This window comes from Scylla paramamosain, unplaced genomic scaffold, assembly GCF_035594125.1.
Source record: "Scylla paramamosain isolate STU-SP2022 unplaced genomic scaffold, ASM3559412v1 Contig34, whole genome shotgun sequence".
NCBI lineage: Eukaryota > Metazoa > Arthropoda > Malacostraca > Decapoda > Portunidae > Scylla > Scylla paramamosain.
This window is the reverse complement of record NW_026973699.1, coordinates 288,598-307,500: the sequence shown is the minus strand read 5'-3', so window position 1 is coordinate 307,500 and position 18,903 is coordinate 288,598. Positions and strand designations below refer to the sequence as shown.

The 18,903-nt window shown below is 42.4% G+C and overlaps 1 protein-coding gene across 1 annotated transcript; it reads left to right on the top strand.

Annotated features, from left to right (window-relative positions):
* The first annotated feature begins 6,658 nt into the window (after positions 1-6,658).
* Positions 6,659-18,849, top strand: LOC135097856 (cytosolic Fe-S cluster assembly factor Nubp1 homolog). Its single transcript, XM_063999925.1, is given in 9 exon segments — positions 6,659-7,661; positions 9,588-9,728; positions 13,955-14,056; positions 14,906-14,996; positions 15,410-15,447; positions 15,845-15,955; positions 16,340-16,372; positions 16,374-16,525; positions 18,709-18,849. Coding segments are annotated over 9 exon segments (744 nt in total). The 5' UTR covers positions 6,659-7,604; the 3' UTR covers positions 18,728-18,849.
* Positions 18,850-18,903: the final 54 nt, after the last annotated feature.

Here is an 18,903-nt window from a genome sequence, read left to right as displayed (position 1 = left end):
GAAATTAGGAATGTACCTCCTTGTGAGAGAGACAGAGAGAGAGAGAGAGAGAGAGAGAGAGAGAGAGAGAGAGAGAGTGTTGTGTGTGTGTGTGTACTGAGGGTGTGGCTCTCGATGTGACGCAGCATAGTAGTACACACACACACACACACACACACAGATATGATGGCTATTTTTATCCTTTACATTTTTATCATTATTATTATTATTATTTTTATTTATTTTTTTTATCTTTTCTCTATTTTAGTTTCCCCATTTTTTCTTTCTTCCCTATGTGTTGCCAAGTGAGCGTGTAACCTATGCTTGCTATTTCCATGCATGTTTGGCTGTTTTTCTCTTCTTTGCTTTGATATTTTTACCTGCTAATCTTTTTCCCTTTCATCTGTGTTTTTTTTCTTGTTTTTTTTCTTTCTTTTGTATCCGCTTTGATGTCGTTTCTTAGTTTCTCTGGGGTATATTTTATTGTCCGGACATTGCTACACCAGCTTTTGGGTTATTTTTGCCAGTATTCCAGATGGTGGTGGTGGTGGTGGTGGTGGTGGTGGTGGTGGTGGTGGTGGTGGCGGCGATGAAGATTGTGGAAGTCTGGTAGTTTAACGTTCAGACCTGATCCAGAAATATTCCAGAGTATTTATTTATTTATTTTTGTTAGGTTAGTGAGTCGGTCAGCCGGCCAGTCAGTCGGTTAGGTTAGTTAATTGGCTAGTTGGTTGTTTGGTTGGTTGGTTGGTTAGTGAGTTGGTTGGTTAGTTGGTTTGTCAGTCACTCGCTCGGTTGGTCAGTCAGTCAGTCAGTCAGTCAGTCAGTCAGTTAGTTATTTTGTAGGTATTGTAAGTTTCAAGACACTTCACAATATAATTTTGGATTTTTTTACTTTTTTTTCTTTTTTTTTTTTTGACTGGCACTTTTTTTTTTTTTGACTGACACCTTCAGAAGGCCTTTTTTTTTTCAGTAGTTCCCATCTTTATTGCCCGAGGTCGGAGCCCCTGTTGCACGAAGAAAGGGAGCATCCTGTTAGAGGCAGGTAGTTTAGCTCACAATGGAGAGTCTCTGGTTCGAATCAGGGAAACAAATTTTAACCTTGTCCTTTTTTTGTCTCCTTGTCTAATCTACCTCTTGATTGTCTTCTCCCTTTCATGTAAGAGGGTTTCTGGCCAAGGGCAACAAAAACCTGAAAAAAAGAGGCCCATTTAAGGTGCCAGTCCTCAGAGAGTGCAGTCAAAAGGATTATCCAAAATTCGAGGAGAATTGTCTTGAAACTTCATTCTTTAAACAGTTCAAGTCAAAGGCAGGAGGAAATACAGAAGCAGCAAGTGAGTTCAAGAGTGTACCAGTAAAAGAGATCAGCGGAGAATGGACCTCATAGTTATAGTTAACATAGATTGAAATATTAAGTAAAATGTGCATTTGCTTAGACGAAATGAGAGTAAATAAATAAACAAAAGGGAACACAAAGGAAGTAAAAATATACATTTACTTAGAAGAAATAAGAGTGTGACAATAAAGCCATCGGAATACAAAGGAACACAAAAGAAGAACAAGGCACATTTACTTGGATAAAATAACAGGATGAGGATGAAGTTACGGGAAAACAAAGTAAAAACAAGGTAACATATTTACTTAGACGAAATACGAGGATGAGAATGAAGCTACACACAAAGGAAGGACAAACACTAGGCAGCCTCCTTAGCAGATCTTACGAGGCATTTCCCTGATGAACTGGGCCGTGTAAGCAAAAGTGAGTCGTACCATAATAAAGGCAAACATCTGGGATTTTCTGTTAGGCCTTCCAGTACATTAGGCCTATCGCTGGAAAGATGCAGGCCTATAGTGGTGAGAGTTACGCACGGAGGCCTGGTGGTGGTGCTGTGTTTGCCTTGTATAATAGGATTGGATTTAGTAATTAAGGAGAGTCTATTCAAACGACCAATTTGAATCTCTCTCTCTCTCTCTCTCTCTCTCTCTCTCTCTCTCTCTCTCTCTCTCTCTCTCTCTCTCTCTCTCTCTCTCTCTCTCTCTCTCTCTCTCTCTCTCTCTCTCCTTTTACCTTGATTAAAAAAAGTATATATAGAAAGTATTGGGCGCATGTATACCTGTGTGTGTGTGTGTGTGTGTGTGTGTGTGTGTGTGCTTGAGGCAGTTCACCAGCTCGCCAGTCAGTCAGTCAGTCAGTCAGTCAGTTACGTAGTTAGTCAGTCACTCAGTCGGTGAGTAATTTAGTCAGTCCCTTTGCTAGTCTGTTGGTCAGTAGGTCAGTAGGTCAGAGAGAGAGAGAGAGAGAGAGAGAGAGAGAGAGAGAGAGAGAGAGAGAGAGAGAGAGAGACTCTACTCGCTGAGTTTTTCGCAGAGAAGATGTCAGTCACTGATCCGGGTAGACGTCCACCTCACCTCCCTCAGGAAACAGACCACACCGTCGCCGATGTTCAGGTGACACGTGAACAGGTGGAGCGGCTGATGAGGGAAGTAGAGGAGAACAAAGCCACCGGCCCGGACGACATCAGCCCGCGGCTCCTCAAACGCTGCGCCAGTGAGCTGTCAGGTCCTCTCACCAGCGTCTTCAGGGCCTGCCTGATGGAGCACAGGTGGCCCTCTATATGGAAGGAGGCGCGAGTGGTACCAGCCCACAAGAAGAACTCAAAGCCTGAGCCCAGCAACTACAGACCCATCTCGCTGCTCTCCGCGGTGGGCAAGTTGCTGGAGCAGGTAGTGGCAGGTGTCATCTGTCATCACCTGAGTGAGCACCGCCTCCTCTCAGACAGACAGTTCGGCTTCCGGCCTGGCCGCTCAACAGCGGACCTCCTCACCCTCCTCTCCCAAGACTGGCAGGATGCCCTGGACGAAGGTCTGGATACTCTTGTGGTGGCCCTGGACATTGCTGGGGCCTTTGATAGGGTCTGGCACGCGGGGCTTGTAAAAAGCTTTGCGCCAAGGGTATCCAGGGCAACCTCCTTGCACTGCTCGAGGACTACCTCCAGGGGAGAACCCTCTAGGTAGTCATCAATGGACAGGCATCCCAGCCGTTACCTATACAGGCCTCAGTTCCACAGGGTATTGATGTTGTTGAACAGTGTATTGATGTTGTTAGTGCCGCGTCAAGTGGGAGCTGTAAAAGAAGATTAGACAAGTTTCTGGATGGGGATGACAGGTGGAAAGAGGTAGGCATGTTTGACACAGGGAGTGCCACGTGTAGGCCTGATGGCTTCTTGCAGCTTCTCTGACTTTGTGATTTTCTTATGTTCTGTAATAACTTTGTGAGTGGTGAGTCATTAGAGAACACTGAAAGAAGGTTGTGAAGGAGATGACAGGTGGAAACAGCCATGCATGTTTAAGGAGTGTACAGGGACTGCCACGTACAGGACCAACCCTTGCCTTCGTGTGTGTTTGTGCCCTTGTGTTCTTATTGCAGAGTGAGTGAGAGCCACACAGGAGCCACACCCCACGCGCCACGCCGCGCACCGCAAGGCACGCCAGGTGAGAGACCTTAATGAGTGACAGGTGAGGTGCTGCCTGTGTGCCAGTGAGGGCTTGCTGGCGTGCTGAAATCCTCTCCCTTGACATTTTTATATTATGAATTTGAATCTTTGAAGCACAGTTGGCACGTTGGAGTTAGCTGGTGGCGGGAAGGGGGCAGCCAAACTTACAAAGGAGGGAAGTGAATCAGGTGAGGATGTTACCATTCAGGTGTTCTTGTTATGTGTTATTGTCTTCAGAGTTAATTGCTGAACTACTTTACCGGAATTGATGCTGTAATTCAACGATAAATCATTTACGTCTTTTTTTTCCTTTTATTCTTTATTTCATGTATATATATATATATATATATATATATATATATATATATATATATATATATATATATATATATATATATATATATATATGTGTGTGTGTGTGTGTGTGTGTGTGTGTGTGTGTGTGTGTGTGTGTCCATCCGTCCCTCCGTCTGTTTGTATGTCTGTCTATCTGTCTGTGTGTCTACCTGTCTGGTAAAGGAGGGGCAGCGAAAGAAATAACGGACTCTGGTACACACACACACACACACACACACACACACACACACACACACACACACACACACACACACACACACACACACACACACACACACACACACACACACACACCACTTACAAGGCTTCGGGTCTCGTGTAGGTCATTAGTTCATCACGACCTATGTATGCCACATCTTGACCCTAGCTCGCTGCCTCCTGAGCCGCTACGCTGGTTGTCGGGGTGTAGTGTATCTCAGCTTTATAATGATCAGTGTTGTGGAACGCTTTACTGAAGTGATAAGACTATTAACAATGAGATGGTTTGTCACGTAGTAAGAAGAGAACACCAGGAACCGATTAGAAGAGCCTGCAGGAAACAAATTGAGGGAATAAAATCGGAGGGAAGACAGAGAGTGAGACAAAGGGACGGAATTGTGACAGAGATGCAAATTATGGGAATTACAGAGGAAGATGCAAGGCAGAAACACCTGCAGGAGACTCGTACATGGCGCCAACCCCTCACTCACTCTGGAGAAACGCCCACAAAGGAAGAAGTGCTGAGGCAAAAATCACAAGTAAAGCGAAACAATAGTGGCTATATGTAGCTGTGTGTGTGTGTGTGTGTGTGTGTGTGTGTGTGTGTGTGTGTGTGTGTGTGTGTCACTACAATGAAACGAGAATATTGGACTTCCTTAATTGTGTGTGTGTGTGTGTGTGTGTGTGTGTGTGTGTGTGTCACTACAATGAAACGAGAGTATTAGGGTTCCTTAATTGTGTGTGTGTGTGTGTGTGTGTGTGTGTGTGTGTGTGTGTGTGTGTGTATGTATGTGTGTTGCAAGAATGAGTCATTGTGTTAGAACTCTCTCTCTCTCTCTCTCTCTCTCTCTCTCTCTCTCTCTCTCTCTCTGACTTGAGGGTAGAGTAAGAGGTGGGGAGAAGCCGTTGCCTGTACTGTTTCACGTCTCTTACTTTAGATGAGGCATTGCAGCTCACCACACACTACAGGCCGGCAGGTGTTCATTCTTTTTTTGTGTTCCTCAAGAGGGAAGACCCACACAAGTCAAACAGTCAATTCCTTGTTGGTGACTGACTTGCGAGTGTGTGTGGCGTATTCAGAAATGCGTAGCTCTCTCCATCACCACGACTATTTTCAGAGGCTACAGAGATGATTAGCCAGGTTCTCAAAAATGTTTTTCCTTTTAGTAATGTAGACATAATATTTATCCATCATTAGAACCGTAAAAACATCCTTAACAACCAGCCTAACTTCAATTAGAGCATTTTGAAAGTAGTGGAAGTTCGGTGTACAGGTGTTTCAGAGTATGGTTCTGAGTCCCATCTCCTGCCCAGCCGTGTGGGGTACTCCATTATTATATATATATATATATATATATATATATATATATATATATATATATATATATATATATATATATATATATATATATATATATATATATATATATATATATTAAGATAAGGGAAATTTCATGACGCTATCGGGCCTACACGTGGCAGTCCTTGCATTAAACAGACCTACATATTTCCACTACCATCCCCATCCATGAATTTGTGTAATATTGTGTTAAAGGCTCCCTGATGACTTAGCACTAACCAATTCCTTCTTATATATATTCTTTAATCTAAATTTATCAAGAAACCCATTATTTCTTGTCTTATCCTGATTATTGTCCTCGACGATTTGTTTACGTCACCTGTATTGTGTTTCCGATACCACTTGAAGACATGTGTGACAGATCCCCTCTTAATTTACTTGTCCAATACTGATTACTGACTCTGAAGACTTCGCTAGTATCACCCTTGTTGTATCTCCTGTACCTGACTAAATCATTTCTGTAGTCCTTTGACGATAAAGCTTATGGAAGAATGAAGGGTTTCATGATATGGAGGCAGAACATTCCAGAGGCGCTGACCTGTACCTGTGTTCGGATAGAGCGCTCAGACACCTACTTTTTTTAATATCATACCTTACTGCACCTTGTTTCACTGATGTATTTAGTAAGAACGCCATAATATATGTTTTATTAATCCCTAATACATAAAATATTTGATTAAAGTACGTTAAGAATCAGGGAAATGTGAAGGTGTGGAGGCGAAGTCAGTGTTGGAAGCTGGATGTACGCACGTATACTAGCATTAACAAAGTTGGTATCTGATGAGCGTAATACAAATCTAAATCCATAAATGACTCATGAAGAGTTAATAATGATAACTAATCCTGCTTGACAGAGTCTCCCATAACTATCTAGAACTTTTTGGAAAAAAAAATATTAAATTAGTCTCATAAACAGTTATGTACCTTAGAAAACATATATAACCTTATATTCCCTTATATACCAGTACACCCACGCTAACAACAATTTGCAAAGCTATAAATGCTAACAAAGAACGACTATAACAGTGAAATAATTAAGCCGAAGTCAAGGCCAGAGATGAGAGAGAGGAATAGAGGAGACCAGACTGAAGGCAGATACAGATTTCAACTGACGGCGCAAGCGAGTAACGTAGCATGGCCTTTCTCGGGGCATCACAGCCTTTCTCAGCCTCTACTCTCCAGCAGGCACGTCGCTCTAGGTACGTGAGGGATCTTGCTGTGATGTGTTGAGGTGCACGTGAGTTGTCAGGCCGTGTGTGGGGAAATGTGAGGAGGTGGTAGGGGACGCGCCGCCACCACCATCACCGCCTGGCCATAAGGATTGTCTGTGGTTTGTTTGTTGCCTTGGTTTGCGTGTCATTGCAAAGAGGCTTATTGCCTTGGTCTGCTTCTTACCTTGATATTTGTGTCACTGCAAGGGAGTTTCTTTCCCTGCTTTGTTTTACCGTGATGGCGTCACAGCAAGGGAACCATTACCACCTTGATTTCATTCTTACCTTGATCTGCGCGTCACTACACTACAACTTATTACCGTGATTTCTTTCAGTTCTTGATCTCTGCGTCACTGCAAGGGAACTCTTCATCCTTGATCCACCTCAGCCCTGATTGCGTCATGGCAGTTAAGGGAACTCTGTATCCTTGATTCACCTCTGCCTAGATCTCTGCATCATTACAAAGGAACTCATCCTTGACTTGCCTTTTATCGAAGATAACTCTTCATAGACATAGATGATTCCTAGGATGAGGCCCTAGTGTTATTCTTGCTTATTTTATTTCTTTTTTTTTCAAGTTGTACAATTGTATCTTTCGTAGGCATGTTAAACGTGTTGGTGACTGGGTAGAGTTGTGGGTTGGTGAGCTTGTGTACCAGTAGATACATCCAACCAACCAACTTCCACTCTTTCAAGTAGGGAACAAGAAAAGTTACCCTTTAGACCAAAAAAGTTGTGTGCTCTTGTAAGCAGCATCTTCCCAGAGGTGTGGCAGGATAATGTAACCATAACAGCTGTCCTCCCCATCAGCAGGCAGCAGCAGCAGCCATGGTATCTTTCCACATGGTGGGGCGAGCGGCTCCACAGGTGAGGGCGGTAGTGACCCAGCCCTGCAGCAGGAGGGCCTTGGTGCTTCCCATGGTTCACCCGGGCCAGGTGAGGCTGATCCACTGTGACCCCTTTTGGCAAGAGCCATTCTCCCAGATGGAGTAGTTCATGAGGGACATGGAGAGGACGTTCAAGAGAGACATTGAGGACACCCTAGGAACCTTTGCCAAGAATGTGAGTACTAACACTGACGGGGGAAGTATGTATGGCCATATGTTAAGAATAAATATCTATCTCTGCATCCATTTAGCAGGCCAGCAGTGACACGGGTTGGCACAGACAAAGCACCACACATTCACAAACACACATCATTCACACTCTTTGAGCTGTCTTCCCCTGGTGGAGAGGGACAGTCTCATGGACCCGCCTACTACACCAGGAGCTAAGTCATAGTACAGCTGGCCCCACACATTCACACCAAGACCCAACATTTGTCTTAACATACATCTAATACATCTGTCTATTTTTATCTATATACCAAACCAGCAATTCCACATGGGATGTCCCTGACAAAGCAACGCACATTCATAGACACATCATTCATTCTCTTAGTCCCGTCATCCCCTAGTGGACGTCTGCTAGTCAGAAAGATTGTTTATTTGTGCCAGAGGCCAGAGTCATGCCACCAGGAGTGAGATACAAGAGTGTGCCATGCTTACTTGGCCTCAACATGAACTTTCCCACCACTGGTCTCTGCTTTGCCCTGATGGAGCCTCAGCATGCCTTTATGATGCGGATTATTTTTTCCGTGATTTTTTCATTCATGTAAGAGGGGCACTGGCATAGGGCAGCAAAAGTTATAGAAAGGCTCACTCAAGGTGCTAGTCCTTATAGAGTACACTCAAAAAAGGATCATCCAAAATTTGAACCATCTTAAAACTTCCATTTTGAAATAATTCAAGTCAAAAGAGGAAATACAGAAGCAGGTAGGGAGTTCCAGAGTTTACCTGGCTTGATATTCTTGATATCCTTCATGTTGTCCACACTGTTGTCACTGGTTGAAAGTGAACAGTAGCTTGATCTTTTTGGTAATGGTAGGAAGTTATTCCTTCCCTCACTTACTTTTTTAATTGCATTATTACCGTGTAGGCTTTCAAAGTTGATTATGAAGTTGCAATTTTGTGTTGTATCATGAACAAAACTTTTCAGGGTGTACCCAGTAACATAGTGACTGGTGCTATGTTGGGAACACTTCCAATGTAGTGACTGTCCCTTGTTAACATTCAGAGCACGAGAAAACTGCTTACTGGATGCACAGAAAGTAGACAAAGAATAGCACGTTATATTGTTTTTAAGCTACACAATTATTCAAGAAATTGTTTAAAAAGTTGTGTAGGTGACCAGTGGAAAAGTTGTACAGCAGTGAACATGTCCTCTGCCTCACTTTGGACTCACACTGGCAAGCTTCACTGGTAAATTCTGGAACTCCCTGCCTACTTCTGTATTTACTCCTGTCTGTGACTTTAACTTCTTTGAGAGGGAGTGAAGCTTCAAGACATTTCTCCAGGTAATTTTGGACTGCTTTCACTGTCTCCTTCAGGATCTGACGCCTTTAGTGGACACATTTTCACCAGTTTCTGTTACCCTTGGCCAGGCCCTCAACAACACACACACACACACACACACACACACACACACACACACACACACACACACACACACACACACACACACCTGGGGCTTGAGGCAAAGAATTGTGTACTTTAATGCTGCTTTAAGCTTTTAAACAGTGAGGAAGAAATAGGTTCTCAATAGAGTGGTGAACAGATGAAATAGAATCTGTAACCAGGTTGTTAGTGCTGAGTCATTAGGGAGCTATGAAACAAGATTAGACAAATGTATAGATGAGAATGATCAGTGAAAAGTGATAGGAAGAAATTGGTTATTAGATAGAGTAGTGGATGAATCAAATAGCAAGTTTTAAAAGATTAGACAAATTTTTGGATGAGAATGGTGGAAATAGGTAGGTATGTTTCGTACAGGGACTCCCACTTGTAGGCCTGATGGCTTCCTGCCGTTTCCCTTGTGTTCTTTTGTTCTTATGAGTGATGGCTGAGTTGGGTTTGATTGGTGGAAGTGTTATAAGATTAGTGTGTCTAGTTTCCAGGAATTCAGCTGCCCATGTTGAGTGTAATGGCCAGGGCAGTGCATCCCACCTCTGGACAGATGGAAAACGTATCAACCCCTGAGAAACACAAGCTGAACTTCTACTTCATGAGTGCCAAGCCTGAGGACATCAAGGTCACTCTTAAAGTTATAGAGGCCTCACCTATCCTACTACACCTGCCATTCGTTACTTCTTAAATGTTCATGTCTGCCACTGAATACTTAATGATTTGATAATGATGGTGTCTTTGTGTGTGTGTGTGTGTTTGTGTGTGTGTAGTGAACCTTTTCTTTCAGAGCACTGGTGTCTTTCCCTTGGGTCACCTACGGTGTGTGTGTGGCATGTCTGTGTGTTGGTGGTGGTGCCTCCATGGGTTTGTGTTGATGGTTGGTGGTGATGGGAGCTTTGTTATGTGCAGTGTGTGTCCTGTACTGGTGCCTCTGTCCTGCTAATATATTTCTCCTTCTTTCTTTTGTTTGTTTCTTATTTTACTCTTGCATTTTTTCTTTTCATTTCTCTTTATGGTTTGTGTTCCATTTGTTTCTCAGTCTTTCTCATCTCTTTTTTTTTCTCTCTAGTGTATTTCTGTTCCTGCATTCACTTAAAGTTAACTGCATCATAAGTGCATCCTGCAGGAGGGGCAGCCACGGCAGAAGAGCCTCCACCTCCCTCCACCCAGTCACTCCCTCAAGGCTGTTTGAAGGCTTCTGTCCTCACTGGCAACTGTCTCACTCACACATACTTCTTTATGCTTTACTTTCACCTTCCTGTGGCTCTCCTCTGTCTGGATGTTTTATAATTTGAATTTTGTTGTTGAAACCTTGCCTACTGTAGAAAATGGTGAGTCTTGCTTAGTGTAGAAAGTTTTGAAGTGAGTCCTGATGCTGTACCTGGTATGAGTCAGCCTGTGGACTTGATGTATGGAAGCCTTGCTGTGGAGAGCTCTGTCTTGCTGGAGTGTGGGAGGGGAGATAAGGTGAGGATTAGAGCATTCAAGGACACTGGACACAATGGACACAATGGACACTGCCATTCTTGTCCTGTGGGGGAAGTTTTTAGGAGTGGGCATCACACACTTATAGACGGCTGGATTGCTGGACAAACTTTTTATTTCATATCTTTGTGTATGCCATAAGTAAGTTGGCTCACTGGGTGTATCAGACATGTTCATGCAACACTCCTGGGGCACCAAACCACTCTTTTTACCTATCCTCAGGCTGTCCTACAACACTCTGTACCACATCCATTGCTTCTTGTTATACCAGTACTAAGAGACTTGGATGAAAAAAAGCTGTGTTAGGCAATGAGTTCCTGTGATATCTTATGCTTGGTCTTTGCACAGGTTTTATTGCAAGTTTAACTAGTATGTATATTAGTTTTTATTTGATTTATAGCCATGAAATGTACTATGCCTTGGTTGCTTTAGTGTGGAGGAACTGTGTGAGATGGAAAAGCGTAAGTGGTCACTGTTTTTACTCCCACTCAAGTCTTGCCTACAAAGGTATTCACTCCCCTGTGTAAGGTTCATGTCTGGCCAGGGGGTTCTGAACCCCTTTGGTGAAACGCTTCACTGATACATCTGATGAAATGCTTCAGTACACCTTATTGATAACATAAGTGAGATGCTTCAATACACAACAGTTGCTAATTTTTGTTCAGTGTCAAAAGCATTTCATCTTATCAACTACTCACTGCTAACTGACTGTCTTCAGCCTCTCTCTCATTGGCACATTATTGCATCTCTTGCTATCCTCTACCACGTTTTTCACACTGACTGCTCGTCTGATCTTGCTAACTGCATGCCTCCCCTCCTCCCATGGCCTCGCAGCACTAGACTTTCTCCTTTCTCTCACCCCTATTCTGTCCACCTCTCTAATGTAAGAGTTAACCAGTATTCTAAATAATTAATCACTTTCTCTGGTAAACTCAGGAACTCCCTTCCTGCTTCTGTATTTCCTCTTTCCTATGACTTGAACTCTTTCAAGAGGGAGGCTTCATGACACATCCTCCAATATTGGATGACATTTTTGACACTTCTTTTGGGACGGACACATCAATAGACTTTCTCCTTTGCTCTTTTTGTTGCCCTTGGCCAGTGTCCCTCTTGTATAGAAAAATAAATAAATAAAATCAAAGTAAAAATAAAAAATCATAATGATGGCATGTGGTGCACAGACCTGGTGGTGGTGAGGGAGCGCCTGGCATCCGTCAAGAACAAGGTGCTGGTGCTGTCTGGCAAGGGTGTCTCATGTTTAGTGCTGATTAGTTGAGTGATCAGTATGTGAGCTGGTGTTAGTTTTGAAATTTATTTAGTGCAGAGTGGTTGCTATTATTTATTTATTTTATTGAATATAGATGAAAAGTTATTGAAGTAGGACTGAAACAGTAGAAATGAGTTACTGAAGGGATGCCTGTGGTGTGAGCAGAGTGGACAGCGAGAAGAATTGGTGTATCAAAGATTTGCTGTGCTTTGTAAGAGAGGAATTGAAATGTAGGATGGTGAAAGTGATGAAATGCAGTAACCCATGGATATACTGTAATAACTGTTAATTGTAAACTCAAACTCCTGCTTGCTGCTGCATTCCCTCTTGCCTGTGACTTGAAATCTCTCAAGAGGGAGGCTTGAAGAGATCTCTCCAATTGATTTTGGATATTTTTGTTCCTTTTAGGGACTGGCACCTTTAGTCTCTCTCTCTCTCTCTCTCTCTCTCTCTCTCTCTCTCTCTCTCTCTCTCTCTCTCTCTCTCTCTCTCTCTCTCTCTCTCTCTCTCTCTCTCTCTCTCTCTCTCTCTCTCTCTCTCTCTCTCTCTCTCTCTCTCTCTCTCTCTCTCTCTCTCTCTCTCTCTCTCTCTCTCTCTCTCTCTCTCTCTCTCTCTCTCTCTCTCTCTGCTTCTTTTCCTTTGGTCAGAGCCTCTTGTAGGACAGGACAGGTCTGAACGCAGCCCTCCCTTGCTGAGTGAGCAGTGCAGTGATGCTCTCTGGTGTCAGTGAGGTTAGCTGACCACTGTACTGAGCATCATGACAGATTGAGAGAGAACTTTTTATTGAGTGTTGCATGGCTGTGCATCAAACACTGAACACATGTTTGTATGTAAGTAAGAATACATCTGTATAGAATCTAGTTTAGACATTGTGAGTGACTCACATAAAAAGTAAAACTAGAAAACTATCCAAAAAAAGTAAATATTCATTGACTGTAAAAGCATTACAGTCAATGTAAAAGCATTACATATTCATTGACTGTAAAAGCATAAAGCATTAAAATTTATTACAAATAGTAAGTTAGTTGAAAAATAATAAAAAAAAATACCAAAAAAAAAAATAATGAAACAGTGACCAGTGAAGTGAGTTGACCTTGACTCACAGTGAACTGTATTCTTAAATACTTGTGTGCCCCACTACTTTCCAAAGGCTCTGCTTGAAGTGATACAGGTTTTTAAGTGTGTCTTTATGGTTCAAGTGACAGATTAACAAATCTACTAATAGGAAAACCACTCTTGAGAACCCAGCTTGTCATCTTTGTGGTCTTGGAAAGTAGTAGTGGTGAGACCAGTGTTTCTGAATATGGGCCAACGCAGGGAGTCCTCCGTTCATGGCGGTTTTCACTTCACCCATTTCATAATTACCTGCATTTTGCTTGGCTTTTTTTTTTTTTTTTTTTTTTTTTTTTATTCAGTGGTACACTTCGAGTGAGGGTAGCAGCATGCCCTCCAATATGCTGACCTCTTACTTTTTATAGTACACCACACACACATACTGCACCAAACACTCTTTTTTCTAAACGAAATAAAAGATAAAAACAATACAAAGAATTAGTGAACTGGTGAGTGTAGTGAAGGCATGCTTCATCATGTGGCAATAGACTGAGGAAGGAAGTGTGTGTCAGGTTCACTGCCTACTTAGGATGGTTCTGACACGCCAAAATAATGTTTATGATGCAGCCCAGGAACAGAGCTCACCACTGTTGTAATGTCACCCACAAATGTTCTTGAACTGCAGTAACACTGGCAAAACTGCACTGAAGCACAGCCAGTGCTGCTGCTTGTCTCATTGCTTTTCATCTGATGAAACAGAAAACAGATCACCTTAACAAAAGTACAATAGAAAATGCAGCTACTTATGGCTCACTCACTTCCAATATAGCCATACCTTTGCCACATTGCATTATTATTCTTCCCAATGCATTAAATACAATGATCTTACTTGTCAACAGCTTCATACTAACAATACATCCTGCACGTCACTCAACAAGTGGACAAGTGTAACTCAAGGACACCCTGTATAAGGATCGTGTGAGTTGTTCAGTCTTCCCGGTCATCCTTCCTGTGGTAACATTGCCCCTCCATTGTCTCCCTGGCAGGTGGGGTTCCTTGACATTGACATCTGTGGGCCGTCTCAGCCGCGGGTGTTGGGGACAGCAGAGGAGAAGGTCCACTCTTCAGGTGTTGGCTGGTCCCCTGTGGTAGGTGGCAACTTCCAGGTTCCTATGTTAGGTTTTGTACTGTTGAGGAAAATCTCTTAACCTGGGATAAGCCTCAATGGTAATAGTGTAAAAGTGTGTGTGTGTGTGTGTGTGTGTGTGTGTGTGTGTGTGTGTGTCAGTCCTTTTTATTTATTTATTTTTTATTTATTTATTTTATTTTATTTTTTTTACTTGAAGATTTAACACTTCCATCATGTCAAAATAGTTTCCCAGTTTTCCTTTTTCCTTTTTTTCCCTTCTTATAAATTTCTTAAACCAGGTTAGAGTTTTCCCAATAGTACACCGTGGTGTAAACAAATGCTCCTGTTATTTCCCTGTAGTTGTGAACCAGAAATGCTGTTTCCTTTTTTTTTTCCCCTTTTTATAAATTTCTTAAACGAGGTTAGAGTTTTCCCAATAGTATTCTGTGGTGTGAACAAAATGCTCCCATTATTTTTCCCTGTAGTTGTGCACCAGAAATGCTGTCTCATGCTAGATCATTTTAAGCATTCTTGTACTTCAGCCCACACAGAGTTACAGTAATTAAAAATTTTTTTTTTTTTTCTTCTTAATTATCCTTCACATTAAGTATTACCTACCTTGTTACTCTGGGAAGAAACTCTGCTTTCTATTTTCATGTATTTTTTTTATTTATTTGTATTTATTTTTTATTTGATTCAGATAATTATTTGTATATGATGGATAAATACTTCACATAAATAATTTGTTGGCACACACTCTTCAACTAAATCATTTGTATATAACAGGTACTCTTTAGATAGATCATTTGTATATGACAGACACTTCAGATAAATCCTTTATATATGACAAGACAGTGTACCCTTTCAGTATGTGTCTGACAATCTGGCTGTCATGTCCGTTGGGTTCCTGCTCAACAGTGCAGACGACGCTGTCATCTGGAAGGGACCCAAGAAAGATGGTAAGTAGTAGAAATAGGTTACCTCTAGTGTCTTTGGTTTTGTAAGAAGAGGAGACCAGAAGCCAATTAAAGGAGCCTGGAGAAAGCCACTGAGGGGAAGATAGAGTGAGATGGAGGGATGAGATTGTGGTAGAACAGCAAAGGATAGGAGGCACAGAGGAACATGAAAGGGACAGAAATGGTTAACTGGAGGAGACTTGTACATGACACCAACCCTGCACTCACTCCAGGGAAATGGTCAAAGGAGAAGCGTTGCTGATTTTGTCAAACCGTTGAGTTTTATGTGGAATCAAGAATTATCATCGTGAGGTTTTTTTAATTTCTTGTATTTCATGTATCTTGTTTACTTTAAGAAATGTAAGTGTATAAGGATGTTGGGTGACAGGAGAGTAATGTAGTTTTTAATGTTGAAGTGATTGATGAGGTAGTGTTTAAGCATGTAGCTGTGGATGTAAGACTGAATATATTGATGTGAGGTATGAAATGAGTACAGTGGAGAAAGTGTGAGGGAAGAATTAGTAGTGTTTGATGTGGGATTGCTTAGAATATAACAACATGAGATGAGGGAAGCTACAAGAAGCCCACACATGGCAGTCCCTGTATGAAATATACCCTTCCATTTCTACCTATCCTCCTCATCCAGAAATTTGTCTTTACTTGTCCTTAATGACTCAGCACTAATAACCTTTTTACTAAGCCTGCTTCTTTCATCTATCACTACTTGATAACCAATTTCTTTGTATCTCTCTTTCAAATCTAACTTTATTGGGTTTGAGCCTGTTGTTTCTTGACCTGTCCTCATTACTGACTTTCATTACTGACTTCATGTGACTTGTTTCCCTCACCAGGAAGTGGCTCTGCTGGATGTGAGGAAGGAAATAACATTCTGCAGGAAAGTGAACATTCCCATCATTGGCCTGGTGGAGAACATGACCACCTTTGTGTGCCCCAAGTGTAAGGTGAGTGAGATGTGTGGTGCCTCTCACCTGTTCATTTGTGTGTCAGCAGCAAAGAGGGGTGGTGATGTAGCTGGGATCCAGCAGCAATCATAGACTCCTTGCAACCAAGACCACCTCTTGGCTAGGTGGGAATTCATGTGTGTTATGTAAAGGGACAAGATTGATGGCGACAGACCACACCATTCTTATCAATGGAAGATTTTTGGCAATACAAAAGTCAACCAGTTTAAATGAAATTAACAGAACAAAAAAAAATTACACAATTTTTCTGCCAGGATGAAACAAAAATTTTTCAATAAGCAATCTTGCAAATCTTGTATTAGGTAAGCCATCTTAAGAGGAGTATGTCAGGCTTGTCTTATCTTGATGCACCATGAATTTCAGACCAAGACGGCCATCTTCCCTGCCACTACTGGGATGTGACCCCCAGCTGGCAGAGGATACTGAGATGCCACTGCTTGGCCAGCTGCCGCTGGACCCCTGGGTGGCCCAGGCGTGTGATGAAGGCACCAACATTCCGACACGAGCCAGATGCTGCTGTCACTCAGGCATACAAAGACATTGCAAACAGTAAGTGTTGTTTTAAATGGAAGATTCTTTATCTGGAATTCAATCTTTGTTCCAGGCCACCACCCCCACAAAGGAGGTAGTAAAGACTGTGTGTGTGTGTGTGTGTGTGTGTGTGTGTGTGTGTGTGTGTGTGTGTGTGTGTGTGTGTGTGTGTGTACACACACACACACACACACACACACTGCACAAAAACATTGCCTAAGGTTAATTTCAAATTCACCTTGGTGCCTGAGTCTCTAATGGGGAGAGGATGGATCCCTCCTCCTACCCCAACACAAGGGACATTTGCAAAGGCTTACTCAAGTTTGTCAGCACAAGAGCCTGACACCACCGCCTCTTGTTTGCCCCTCACCACACCATGACAGCCCATCCCCTCCCCTGCCCCCTGTGCCTGAGACATTCAGCTGAGCAGATCAGGTGCAGACAAGCCACAGACAGAGTCCTACAGGCTCGTGTCCCATTTTCTATTTACATATGCTCTGCACTCAATCTAATCAGTGTTCCGTGTCAGTGGTCTCTCATTCATGCTGTGCCAATTGTTTGCACAATTGTGGAGAATATTATATGAATTTAGTTCATGCAAACATCTTGACTGGCTAATCTTGTAGCCAGCTTATCCCACATTAAGCATGTAGGGGTTGGCATCATATTAGTATGTGCAGCTAATCACACTAAAGGCAGTGTCACACAGGGCAAATTTCCCCCAGTATGCTGCCCATTTTTGCTGCCAGCTGGGCAAACTGAGCTGTCAGGAAGAATGGCATATGGCTGTGATACCAGACTTGCTGGGAGTATTTGAAATTAAATGACCACTGTACTACAAGCTGTACATGTTAAATAAAAATATATTGTGGTACTTTGAGTAAAACTGTCAACTATAGAACTTATAAAAATGAAGTATATGTGCCAGTGTGTGCTTGTGAAATTACTTACAGTGCTTATTTGACAACTGCAGCTGGGGAGATAAACAATGTGTTGTGAAGGAGACCCGCACTAAGTTTTGCTGGAGTGTGAAAGCTCGACACATTAATTGAGCTATAGTGGATCTGGGCACATTGTTGGCTGTAGGACCTACTTGCGCTGTTGCCACCTCAACCCTGGGGCCCAGAGTGACTGACCATGGCCAGCAGGGTGCAGCCACGGCTTGTAGAGGCAGTGCTGCACAGCCTATATGAGCTGCCAAATAGAGCGAAAGATTTATTACAAGATGTCAACATAACAGCCCAGTCCCTGTGTGATGCCAAACTTGCTGTGTCGCTGGTCTCACCAGCAAAACAGGCAGCATGCTTGCAGAAATTTGCCTTGTGTGATGCTGCCTTAAGTCCTCAGCCAGGCACTGCCTACAGTGGGACTTCCCAACACCCTACTGCTGGCTTGTTCACAGAGGAGATAGCAGGCACTTTTGAGGTGGTATTTATACCAGACAGAGTCCAGACTCCAGACTTAATGAAGTAGAATGGCTGCAGACTTGACCCTGATGGTAGGATTTCACTTCAAAATGAGGCAGGCAGTCACAAGAACCATAAACAATGTCAAGGAAAATGAGATAAAGTGTAAATAGAGGAGCAATGTAAAATAGAAGTGGTTTGAAATGTTGAAGAGATGATACATCTTTCTAAACATGTTTTTTTTTTTTCCCTTCATTGTTGCACATCACCATCCTCCATTTTCCCTGCTCATGTAATCATATATTCTTTGTCCTCTTGGTTAATTTCTTGTGTGCTAATCTCTGGTCTCTTCCTGAATAATCAGCACAAGGCCATGTTTTATCACTGTCTCGCTGGTCTTCCCTCCCACTCACCTGTATTACTTTTTGTGCAGGTGAAGCAGTGAACTCTTGTTTGAAATCTGAGAGGTTTTGTGATTATGAATGTAGAATAGATATGTACGTTACCCTTTCCTTTTAACACTTTTCACTTTCATTACTTCTCCATTGCCAAGCTGATATTTATTTAGGAACAAGAAATGAACAAAAGATTTGAAGAATTAATAAATGGATACCTGCTCCCTTTACATCTTACTTTTCCCAGTTAGAATGATTTCAGTTGGCCTTAAGGCATTGCTTGTAGGGTTACATAGATGTCCTGGCTGCCTCTCTTGGAGAATGTCAGACTGATGCATAAGTAGATGGAATTTCAGTGGATGCACTAAACACTGTAGTAATGATTCAATGTTTATTTCAGAAATCAAGGAGTACTGTGACGCACAGTCCCAAGAAGCCACTTGACCTGCAGCGGTAGCAGCAGCAGCAGCAGCAGTAGCAGTCATCACCACACTAACCAACACATTCTACAGAAAAGTCTTGTTATTCATGCAGAGGTTTATTTTACATTTACTTCTTAAATCCATATTATTAACATCAGTCAGTATTTTCTTTA